At 36.4% G+C, this 12,613-nt stretch overlaps 1 protein-coding gene and 1 long non-coding RNA gene across 2 annotated transcripts; both read right to left on the bottom strand.

Moving 5' to 3' along the window:
* Positions 1–684: 684 nt before the first annotated feature.
* Positions 685–3,511, bottom strand: LOC127421159 (uncharacterized). Its single transcript, XR_007893940.1, has 3 exons — positions 2,644–3,511; positions 1,502–1,649; positions 685–1,325 (listed from the first exon to the last, which is right to left on the bottom strand). It is a non-coding gene; the product is annotated as an uncharacterized LOC127421159 (long non-coding RNA).
* Positions 3,512–5,004: 1,493 nt separating this feature from the next.
* On the bottom strand, positions 5,005–11,594 carry LOC127421123 (coagulation factor XI-like). The gene is made up of 15 exons (XM_051663900.1): positions 11,490–11,594; positions 11,196–11,349; positions 10,820–10,929; positions 10,565–10,730; positions 9,764–9,888; positions 9,483–9,642; positions 9,179–9,285; positions 8,763–8,922; positions 7,054–7,187; positions 6,733–6,904; positions 6,457–6,617; positions 6,268–6,363; positions 6,015–6,169; positions 5,663–5,816; positions 5,005–5,491 (listed from the first exon to the last, which is right to left on the bottom strand). Exons 1-15 carry the CDS (start codon positions 11,548–11,550, stop codon positions 5,487–5,489), a joined length of 1,920 nt encoding a protein of 639 aa, XP_051519860.1. The 5' UTR covers positions 11,551–11,594; the 3' UTR covers positions 5,005–5,486.
* Between the last annotated feature and the right edge of the window lie 1,019 nt (positions 11,595–12,613).

Raw genomic sequence — 12,613 nt, 5'->3', positions numbered from 1 at the left:
TTTCTCAGCGCTGAAGTAAATCAATTATTGTTAATTCACACATTTAATTCCGTTATTCATTTTATCTGACTCCAGTTTTATATTAATCTGACTCCAATTTTAAGTTGACCTCTAATTTATATTTAAGCTCTAATTAATTTCTGATCATTCTTTTAATTTAACATTTTTAGGTTATTGATTACTCTAAATCCTCTTCTATTCATTGTCCTTTTGATCTTTGGAGACTTACGCCGGCCGTTATTAAATTACGTAAACCTCCCAAAAATGGATAGCCAGTTCCGTTCTTAGTCAGCGGTTGTAGGGTTAACTAATATCGTCTGGTTTGGCTTTTCTCATAACCAGACGATATTGCCGCTTAGTCACCTACAAACAACTTGCTAAGACGGGCGGTGAGCAGTGACAGAGTCTTTAAATGGCTTTCTCCTACCTGGTTGTCCTGAGTGGTTTCTCCTATATTAAAGCTCTAGTATGGTCTACCCTGGTATATTGAAATTCAAATCCTACCCGGCTGTCCTAGGTGGTTGTCCTACCTGGTTGTCCTAGGTGGTTGTCCTACCTGGTTGTCCTGAGTGGTTTAAATTCAAACTGAGAGTCTTTAAATGGCTTCCTCCTATATTAAAGCTCCAGTAATGATTTCAGAGGAATTCAGAATAAATCAAATAATAACAATTTATTTGTCAGGTAGGATATAAAACATTGTTGCAAAGAAACATACCTGACAAAACTACATGCAGCGGTACAGCATGGGAGATCTGCTTACAGATTCCCAGAACTTCATGCCAACTTTCCTTAAATATCCAGACAGAATAAACATTGTGTACCAAATGGTATTATCCTTTGAACAATGAGGATTTGGGGGTGAATGGGTTCTTGACTTCCTGGGGTTTAACCTTGTTAACATACAGGAGATGATTTCAATTGTAGGTCAAGGAGGGGGAGACACCTCCAGAATTATGCAGTATTTGGCAAAGACTTTATAACTTTGTTACCATTGGTTTTATCAACATGGGAAAGAGACCACTATACCAGTCACACAGAGACCTCTTAAATTATATCAAACACATACAGTTGCATTCTTTGTTTTCATGGTATTTGTTATATTTTTACATATAAATCTTGTGTCTTTTGTGTTGGTCCAGAGCTGATGAAGGGGAGAAGGGGGGGCAGCAAGGTGATTTGCAATTTATCACACTGTGGTGATATTCAGGTGTAGATTTCAGCTTTTGTGAGAGAGTTCTATGACGTTGATTCTCGCAGAGTTCTTTGATTTTTACCGGAAATGGCGCCTTTTGGTTGTAGACATTCTGGTGCCAGCCTTACAATACCTGCAGGAGAAATATGCATTTATTTAATCAGAGTCTTTATTTATTTTATTTTTTTGCTGAAGGACATAATGCATTTATTAACAAGTGATCAGATTGATGATTCAAGCAACTCTTCAGTGTGACTGAAACTGCAAACAGATCTTTAATTACTAGGTGACCTCCACCCCATTTCTCACCATGTATCACTTGTTTTAAACTTGGCAGAAGTGTATGAGAAATGGGTGCATCTGGGATGTTCGGTGCACTGAAACTGACAGTGCTGAGGTGACACAGCAAGTATTCAGAAGTATCCCCTGGGAGGTAAATACTGGCTCGAATCTCTTCCTTGTAAGGCATACAGATTGTTAAATAAAAGACAACATTATGACATAGAATGTATACGTTCAGAGAATACCATATTTATTTAGGCTTTTTAGCTTAAAAAAGGCCTTTGCCAGTAAATCCAGACACAGCACCAGGTGTGGATATGATGATTGGAGGTATTTGAGCAAGCCAGTTGTATTTTATATTACATATGTTGCTGCCACAAAAAGAGAAGGTTAAAATCTGAAAGAGAGAACTCTATTCACTGTCCAAAGATACTCTTTCTTACTGAAGTTCAGGCCTAGTGAAGTTTGTTACAAACGTGTAAAACTGACAGTACGGATCATTGGTGCAGGCCCTTTGGCACTCTTCAAAAGTGTTGAAGTGAATGTTATCATGGTCTGAGCCTGTAAAGTCCACATTCTTATAGATGGTGGACAAACAGACATCTGATGCAAATAAGAGTAAATATTAGGGCCTGTTTTTGGAAAGCTCTCCTTTTTACATTAGCACTTTTTAAAATGTGTATCTATCATGAGCTATGCTTGCAGGCAGACAAAAACAAGTGTCAACATTTGGAAAATTGCTCACTCCTGTATCTATACCTGTCACGGTTCCAGAGAATTTGCTGGTTTGTTCTGTTTGACTGCTATGTTGCTCGGAACTGCACCTAAGAATTTCACACACTATTGCACTTGTGTATATGGTTGTGTGAAAATAAAAGTGATTTGATTTGATTTGATTTTTTGTTTTGGTTGTCTCTCCCTCATGTGTGTCAGGTGCTGCCAGCATGCGTGATCGGCGTTTCCATGTAAACACTCATTGTTCCCATGGGAATGCTGATCATGCCACTGATTTGCATGCTGACAGCACCTGTTCTCCATTGATTGTCTGCCTACTTAAACCCTTTGTTGTTTCATGTTCTTTGCTAGATTCGCTCTCTCTGCCTCAGTTGGTCTTGTCTCATGTTTCTGTGTTGGTTGCTAGTCTCTGCTCCTGTCTGGAGTGCGGTTACCTTCCAGCCTGCTGCTGCTCTTCACTGCCACGACACAAACACACCTACGAACACACTCTTTACTGAGGATTCCTCACGGATCTGCTCCACATTGTCTCGACGCACACATGCCTACGAACACACTCATCGCCTTCCAGCTGCAGTCGGTGCCAGGTCCCTTACTGTTTGCCAGCCCTGCTGTGCATTTGAGTTCCTGTTATTAATAAATTCTGTGAACTGTTCCTCTGCTCTTGGGTCTGTTGCTTGCCGACTCTGACAATCCTATGTTGTGGGTTATATATTTCACAAACACTGTTACACCAAGCAAATGGAGCATGTTGCTTATAATGCAGAAAATATTGCACTTACTAGTGTTATAATCTTGAGTGGAACTGAGTGGGAAGCCTGAGGTTACTGCTTTGAGCTCTCTAGTGCATTTTGATTGGTGTTAATGAAGTTATTTACAGTAGATATAAAAAATAAACAAAATGCAAAAATATGGAAACATTACACATTTCAGAATATTTTCAGTAAATACACTACATATTGGCAAACATAAATCAATAACTTGCGACAACAGATCAATACTTTATGTACATCCAGAGGGGTAAACTCATGACGCTAGAGCATAGTCCTCTAAAACACTCACCATGTGCTGAAGCACAGTACATACGGTAAACATTTTACCTTTGTGGATTCTACAGTAAGTCTGTTACAATAAACACTCTGAAAAGCATTACACATTTGACCTGTTGTGTTCCTTCCAGTCAGGGTGCAAGAAGGTAAAGAAAAGACAGGAATGGTGCTGGGTGCAGGCAAGCTGACAGTGGTAGACATCCGGAGAGAGAATGTGAAGAAAATAATTTCCAGGGAAGTCCACATCCACCCTCAGACCTGGATCCACTGAGGTAAAATCAACATCAGGCACAAAATCCCCTTTCAGTACCATCCAAAATATCAAATTTTTTTAAATTTTTTATATATATATATATATATATATATATATATATATATATATATATATATATATATATATATATATATATAAAAAATAAAAAAAATAATCTAAATATATATATATATATATATATATATATATATATATATATACATATATATACATATATATATATATATATATATATATATATATATATATATATATATATATATATATATATATTTAGATTTTTTTTTTTTTTTTTTTTTTTTGGGAAGACTGAAATGTATTAGACTGAAGAAGCCAAAATGATATACTCAACATGATACAGTACCTTTTGTGAAGGTGTCTGGTATGAGAAAAAATAAAAAAGCAAGAAGCAAATACATGTTCATCTTCCCACCATACAGCTGGATCTGACTCTCATCACACACACACAACGATAATCGAGTCACTATTCAATGTAAATCCGAAATACCAACCAGATTTGAGTCTAAAGTGCAAATCACTTAAAGTTACAACAGAGTAAACAAGGCAGTACATTAATATGAAAGGACTGGTGTGTTGGAATGGGTTAAAATACATTTAAAACAGTTGAATTACTACAACTTTTTTTAGGATTGTGTAGGTCACCAAAAGGCATTACAAAGGCAAAGAAAAAACTTGTAAACACAACTTTTGATTTCATAATTAGCATTAGCAATATTCGAAAAATGGTTTTGCATGTTTTTCTTTTAATAATAAAGTTATAAAAGGAATATCATGAGGGTGAGTAAATAATGAGAGAATTTTCATTTTTGGTGAACTATCCCTTTAAATATTGATCTGTTTCTCACCCACACTATCATATCACTTCTGAAGATATAGATTTAACCACTGAAGTGGTATGGACCACTTTTATATGCCTTTAAGTGCTTTTTGGAGCATCAAAACTTTGGCACCCATTCACTTGAATTGTATGGACCTACAGAGCTGAGATATTCTTCAAAAAATCTTCATTTGTTTTCAGCTGAAGAAAAAAAAATCATTCACAACTGGGATGGCATGAAGGTGTGTAAATGGTGAGAGAATTTTCATTTTTGGGTGAACTATCCCTTTAACTCTGATCTTAAAGTCTTATTAAACACATCAAATTAAACTCAACACTATATATGCCTATTCATTTTATTGTGTTTTGTCCTTATGAAGCCTAACCTGACCTAAGAGTCCCAAATTATATTGTGCAGCCTAAAGCCTTTATACTGTACACTGAAAACAATATGCAATCTTTTCGTCCAATTCCCTGTGTTGTGTTAAATTCATTGTAATAAAACATGTAATTCCGCTGTCATAAACTACTAATTTTTTTGTAGCTGACTCCAAGAATAAATAATAAAAAAACAAAACGTAACGCCAAACATGTTACAGCGAAAAGGCACTCAGTTAATTATGTGGTAAACTGGTTGCACACAAAAGCATTTTATTTCCTTTCACATTATGCATTTTTTACAGAGTTTTAAGACTCCCCTTGAAAAGAGGCTCTGGTTTCATCCTCTCTGTATTGAGTATCAACAAATACTGTACCTCACGGATGTGACATTTCCCTCTACTGGTTAGATCTTGAAATTACGTATACATTTGTTTTTTCAGTGTAATTTTAAGTAGGGTAATTTGTTTTCCAAATAGTCAAATTATATTTATAGATAAAGTCACCTGTGAATATTCAGATATTATCTGCAGGATAAAGCTACATGAATGATACAGTATGATATGGTTAATGGGATTCAATAGGATATTAAACTATGCTTGTGTCTATAGTGGGAATGTCCTCACCGTTTTGATTTTAGAAAGAAAAATGGAGATGACCTTTCAACTGCAACTGACAGTACTAGTTAAACTAATGAACAGCAGTTATGCCATTAATGCTAATCCTTTTGTTTCTTTGTCACTCTGAAAAGCAAAAAAAAAAAAAAAAATTATTATATATATATATATATATATATATATATATATATATATATATATATAAACTAAAAATAGCTTAAGCTCTATATTTATTTTTATTTAAAAATTCAAAGAATACAACTGTGATTATGCTGTTGATTAATACTGTACACTCACTGGCCATTGTGCGTTTAATCCAGTCAAGATAGTAAGAAACACGAGTGTAAACTCCTGGTTTGTTAGCTTCTGCACAGCCCAATCCCCAGCTTGTGATCCCAGTGAGGTACCATGTGTTATCAACCTCACACACAAGTGGACCTCCAGAATCACCCTGCCAGTCGAGAGCAAAATGAAAATGAAGCTACTGTGACCATTAGTAAATGTTGCTTTTATAAGACTTACAACATTTCGACTTAAAGCAGGAACTATTTTGAAAAAAGATAAAGTCCAAGATGTTAAATACAAGTTAAAACCACTTTATAAATGCCATTTACAATGGCACACATAAAACATCAGAAATTAGGCTTACTTGACAAGTATCAATGCCACCCTGAGGGTACCCAGCGCACAAGTTGGTTTTGAGAATTTTTTGGGGTCGTGACCCTTCAACTGGCAGCATGACTTTACATGAATCTGAACCAATAAGAGGCACCTGAGCTTCCTGGAGAACATCTGGGAACCAACCTGAAATGCCCCGGACAAGATTATAAGCATGGGACAGATGCAGTGGTTCCCTGAACTGCACTGGGACCTTGGTAATAAAACAATGCACTTTGCAGTACCTGTGCTCAGCTTTCCCCACCCGGTCACACTGCACTTCTTTCCAAGGAATCCTACTTCAATTGCCCTTTCAACAAGGCATACTGGAGCAATATGATCTTTGGGAACCAATGATAAGAAGCCATTGAGAGGTTAGATGTATAGCATGTGAAGACTAGACAATGAGATTGGAAGAATCTAATTTACAATACCTGAGAATGTAATTGGTGTCTTCAGCTTCAACAAGGTAATATCATTTTCCAGAGTGCTGTCATCATATCCAGGATGCGTAATGACCTGTTCCACATCATATTTGACCCCAGCTTCAGATAGTTTGGTTAATCCAGCTGAAACTGATATCTGTATGTTGGGACTGCATGGAAATATTTAATGGAGAACAAACAAAACTTTTACTGTACACCAGCCATGGGTTTTAACCACCTATTCATTTTTCAGCTTGAACTGTTTGGCTACCAAATAGTACTTACAACTTGAAACAGTGTGCTGCGGTGAGAACCCATTTTTCTCCGATGATGGATCCACCACAAAAATGGTTTCCCCACTTTTGCAGACTAACCTGCCAGGGCCATTTACCTGATTTAGCATCAACACCTCCAAATACCCTGGGTCTGACATTATGTGCTTTACACTTTACTGTATCTACGACAAAGAAGAAGAATAAACTCACTTTTTAAAATTCAAAGTCGTTCTTCTGGGATCATGATCTTGGAAACATCACTTCGTTCATCTACATGATGAAATGTGAAATAAATAACAAGCAAGAACACCTTGCTTAAATAAGAACATACCAGTGACTTCTGTTGACCCCCCTTCAGCAACACTCTTACAGTTTCTCAATGGAAATCCAGATATCACACCTTGCAAAGCCATCACAAGAGGTGGCAGGGGTAGGGTGATAACCTGCTTTAAATAACACTTCCACCTGGAATATCAGAAATTAAAGATCAAATATATGGCCTCTCCGAACATAAGCACAGACACATGGAAATTTAAGAATGTAAATAAAGACTATTTACTTTCTTATTTAAAAATAAATCATGAAATTGTTAGTTCCAAAAGTTGTTTAAAACAAAATTGCTAATTCAAATCTAAAGATAAACAATCTAAGATATGCAGATGACATAGTGCTGATAGCTAGATCTGAATCAGACCTCCAACAAATAGTGAATAAAGTTACACCTAAGAGTGAGAAGAACGGGCTCTTTATCAACTGCAAGAAAACGATATGCCTTGTGGATACAAAGCAAAAGGAAACTCTGATATGCAATATCAAAATCCATGGAGATCTGAATCAAGTGAAAGGCTTTAGCTATTTGGGAAGTTGGATAACATCAGATGGGAGGTGCAACAGAAATGTGGTTCCTCAGACATATGTTATATATTCCTTGGACAAGTCATACCACAAATGAGAGTTTTAAACAGAGTAGGCAGTCAAAGGGCAGAAACAACAACTTGAGTTTTTAGGCCATTGTGAGAGGAAAGAAGGTCTGGAGTATTTTTATTTTTAACAAGAAAGATTGAGGGAAAGAGAGACAGAGGGCAACAGAGTACAACATTTCTTCAGAATATAGCAAACTGGGCAGGCGTGGATAAGATTAATCTTCTGCGACTGGCAAACAATAGGAAGGAGTGGCAGTACATGGTTGCCACTGTCAGGCACTTGCACACATAGACATCAAAGGGGGCTTGAGCACCTGCCCTTTTTCTTCCTCCAGAGAAAGTGCCTTTTTTTCTGGGGTGCTTTTTTTTTCTTTTTTTTTTTTTAATAAATGAATATATATATATATATATTCCTGTTTGCGCACAGCTTCCCTGTCAAACAAATATATTTATTGAATAAAAAATCAAAATATCAGTTCGGGAGATGAGACTTTGTCGAGTTCCGATGCCCATTAAATATGCAGATTAGCTTGTTTTGGTTAATTTAGAAGAAATCTACAGATGAAAACAGACTGAGGGTAGTAGGCTTAAAACAAACACCATCTAAATGTGTATTTAGAAATTATTAGTGAAACTATGTCCCTCTCCTTGGTGCAGTAATTTATTCTAAATATATACTTGAAACTAGTAGCATAGAAAACATGCAGATTGTGGCATAGTTTCCTTTGCTGTTGCCTGCTCTTGTGATAAACCTAGTGAATACTAAAGAGCACCATGGTCTGTGTGAAGTGATTATTTTGTAGAAATCTGTTGTGTGAAACAACTGCGTGAATGTGAGGGAATTAAAATAAATTGGAAAGGAAGTTAGAGTTTGTCTTAATATATATTAACGTTTTGTTTAAAAAAAAAAATTTTTTTTTAATAAATAATTATGAGAACTGCCCTTTTTTCCACATGAGCCCCTGCACCCCAAAATGTCTGTGCACGTCCCTGGTCACCGTCATTGGATACGGCACTTGAAGAAGAAGCTAATTCAAAAAAATACAAAATAAAAAACAGATTGTGCTATGTGTATGCTATTTTGGGAGCTTTGCTAGGTTATTTTATTGATGTTTACCTCTTGTTCTCTTCTTGGTATGAAGGACGAAAATAAGTGAAGAATTGGCAGTCTGGGTCAGATGTGCAAATATCTTGACAAGATTCAGGATCATTCGTCTCAACATTGCGGTTGTCACTCCCCAAAAAATCTACATTTTCGTACTTCCTAGTTGCCCAATCTATGGATGAAAAGCAACAACAATTAACAGCATGGAATCAAACACCGTAAGTGAATACAAAAACACTGTAATACACGTGCATCTGCCCCAGCAGCACCAGTGGCAAAACAAACCAACAGTCTTTTTTCCCTGACAACACCTGCAAACACTTAAATGGTTATGAAACAACCTCTGCAGGAATTTTCACTGTAACATCTATGTGCTAGACTTCATTACCCACCACACTGTTTCTTATTGAAGCCAATAAACAACTCACCATTCGAAGGCTCACAACTCGGCTGTCCAAAATACACTTCTTCTTTCGTGACTGCATCCTTCTCATTTAACTGAGATTTATGTTTCAGGAAGCAACGCATATGAAACCTGCCAGAGAAATGGGTTTTTAGTCTTTGAGATATTTGGAAGCATTTATTGGGCAGTAAGTGTCTTGTTCAGGAAGACAATGGTGATTATTAGGCTTGTGATCCCAGTATCTCTACATGCAAGATGGAGCTGAACTTGCAAAGTTTATGCAGCCCAGATTTTTTTTACTACTGAGCTACTCTTACCACATTTCTCACCATGTATCACTTGTTAAAGCTTTGGCAGAAGAGTATGAGAAATGGGTGCATTTGGGATGTTCGGTGCACAGGAACTGACAGTGCTGAGGTGACACGGCAGGGATCATCTCAAAGCCATCCCCTGGAAAGTCAGTATTGACTCGAATCTGATCCTTGCATGCTATCATTAAAGCAAAAAGGGGATGACACAAAAAAAGCATGAACCAAAACAGAGAGGAATAACCCTCTTCATTAAACAAAATACAAAGCTATGAGAAAGAATGACCATGTTTACACAGTACCATTTGTTTTAGGACCTTGCGCTTTAAATATAGCTTTGCCTGAAAATCCAGACACAGCACCATGTGTGGATTTGATGATTGGAGGTAACGGAAGAACCCAGTTGTGTTTAAGAAAGCATGAGTTGCTGCCAAAACAAAAGAAACTTAAAATTCTAAAAGAAAGCATGCATTTGCACAAAGATATAACAAAGCAGGTCACAGTGGGTAAATTCACACAGTTTGTGTTTGAAATTGACAATTTTTGAGGAAGATTTTTCAACTAGGGGCAATTTTCACTACATGATTATGATGTAAAAATCAAAATTTTGTACATATGTTTATAGAGAAGTTTGAATAGAGAGCAAGCCTCTATTAAAAAGTATGAAAAAATAATTATACAATAAAAACATTTAAAGATTTTATAATCTATACAGTTAGAATGATCATTTTATTTATTTTTATCCATAAAATTATCCAAGCTGACATACATTGTTCCCCTTCTGAAGAATCCCCTTTTATCAAATTGATATGACTCAAATTGGCTTGAGCCAGACTGGATCAAATACAGTCTTTATGATCAGGGTCTTCAAGGATTTAATTTTGTATTTCAAAACCCAATTTTCAGAAACTTTATCAAATGTTTGCATAATAATAGTATACATCCATTAAGGTTCAAATTAGATGTTTGTGTGCTTATGTGTGTTAAAAGTTCTCAACAATAGCATTGTAAACTGTGTATGAATATAGCTGCATTTTGCACTCCAAACAAGACCGACAACCATACTGCTGTGTGAACGCAAGAAATATGCAGTTCTTTCTTACCGAAGCTGTGGATTCACTGTAAATACTGATGTCACAAATGTGTAAAACTGACAGCGCAAGTCATTTGTGCAGGCACTCTGGCACTCTTCGAAAGTGTTGGCTTGTGATCTATCATAATCTGAGCCAGCAAAATCCACATTCTCATACACGTTGGACAAGCAGACATCTGATCCAAAAATAAGCAAAAATGAGTACCTGTTTTTGGAATACTTAAAAAGAGATATATGCTTAGAATGCATAAAACTTTGTGCTCACTTGGTTTGTAGTCTTTACGACTGAGTGAGAATCCTGAAGTTACTCCTTTCAGCTCTTTGAAAGCTGTTGGTAACCCAGATGCTGTGTTTTTCAGGTAGCAATGAAACTGTCTAAAACAATTAACATTTGAATAGCTGTTAATGCATTTTAGGCAAATGTAAATAAAAAATAAACAGTGGACACTGACAAACTGACCCGTTTTGTAGTTTATCAGTTTGAAGCATAGATCAATACTTTAGAGTAGTAGACCATAGTCCAAGCACATTAATTATCTAATACATTCGACCATGCTTAAGCTTGCAGCTTTTGCAAAAACCTTTTAACTGTGTGTTTTCTAAGTCTATGGAAACAATCTGAATAACATTGCACAACCAACCTATTGTGTTCCTTCCAGTCAAGGTGAAAAAATGTAAAGAAAAGACAGGAATGGTGCTGGGTGCAGGCAAGTTGACAGTGGTAGACATCCGGAGAGTGAATCTGGTGAACATCATCCGCAGTGAATTCTATATCCATCCACAGGCCTTTATCCACTGGGGTAAACCCACAGGATACAGCAGACACACAAACCCAGTTTATAACTTCATTTCACCAGTACCATCTAGCATATTGTTAAGACGATAAATCTGAAGAGAAAGAGGTCAAATATATACTCAGCATGTTGAAAGAGTACCTTTTGTGAAGGCGCCTGGTATGAAAACCAGTAAAAATGTAAATGTAAAACACAAGCTCATGTTTCCACCACACAGCTTGGTCCGCCACCAAATGCATGCTGAACCAAGTTGAGTTACTGCTATATAGAATAGCTATATCCTAAAAGCCAATCAGATTTGAGTCTAAAGTACAAATCATAGGTACAAAAGAGTAAACATAACAGTAAAAGTACATTCTAAAGGGCTGGATTTTAAGTCACAATCAATAAAATCAATTCGGTGTAATTATGTTTCATGTAACAGTATTAAGTAGGTCAGCAAGAGGCATCCCAAATTTTGATTATACTTCTGAAAACATTTTGAATAAGTCTGAAAAGTTATTAGGAAAAAATAGGAGAAGGTGCAGAACAGTTTGCTAAGGTATGAGGCAGCAGCGTCAAACTTTGCTTCAGAGAAGCTTTTCCAGGCACTTGATTTAGCCCTGTCGCAAGTAGCAATGTGTATGAGGCAGTATCATTTGGTTTTCTGTATTTCCTCTATCTTCTTTCAGCTGATCTGGGTTCTCTGTTGTGATGTCTGATAACCTCTGATCTCCTCCAGTCTCTGATGGCAAGCACTTTTGCAGCATTCATTACAATAAAGCCAAGTTCATCGAAACACCATAATGGCCACAACTGCTGAGGGACAACATGCAACAAACACTGAAGGCTGCATGTTTCTATGTGGCCAGTTGGTTAAAGCAATGTGTTAGGTTGAGAACAGTTGGTTATAAAAAGATAGTAACAAGATAGTTTGAGATAATAAAGGTATTTCAGTAACATCATATAAAGAGCACAATATTCTCTGGAGTTATAGGAAACAATGAATAGTATATGAATAATGTAATCATGAAAGATTGAACAAAGAATTGGATTCAGACACAATAAGACACTGTACTTCTGCATTTTATTTTATTATACAATATTCTATTGTGTAAATACAGCAGGCCTAATGCCTTTGATGCTTATGTTGTATATGTATCAGATACATCGGTTTGTGACACTGGGTGCGTCTCATCTTGATCCCTATAACTTCCTATGTTATGAACCCTGTATACACAGGACTTAATATCAGTCCACCTAGGAACAAACATTAATGTTTATGT

This window comes from Myxocyprinus asiaticus, chromosome 30 (genome assembly GCF_019703515.2).
Source record: "Myxocyprinus asiaticus isolate MX2 ecotype Aquarium Trade chromosome 30, UBuf_Myxa_2, whole genome shotgun sequence".
In the NCBI taxonomy this organism is placed as follows: Eukaryota; Metazoa; Chordata; class Actinopteri; order Cypriniformes; family Catostomidae; genus Myxocyprinus; species Myxocyprinus asiaticus.
The sequence above is the reverse complement of the archived record's forward strand: the minus strand, read 5'-3'. Positions and strand labels throughout refer to the sequence as shown.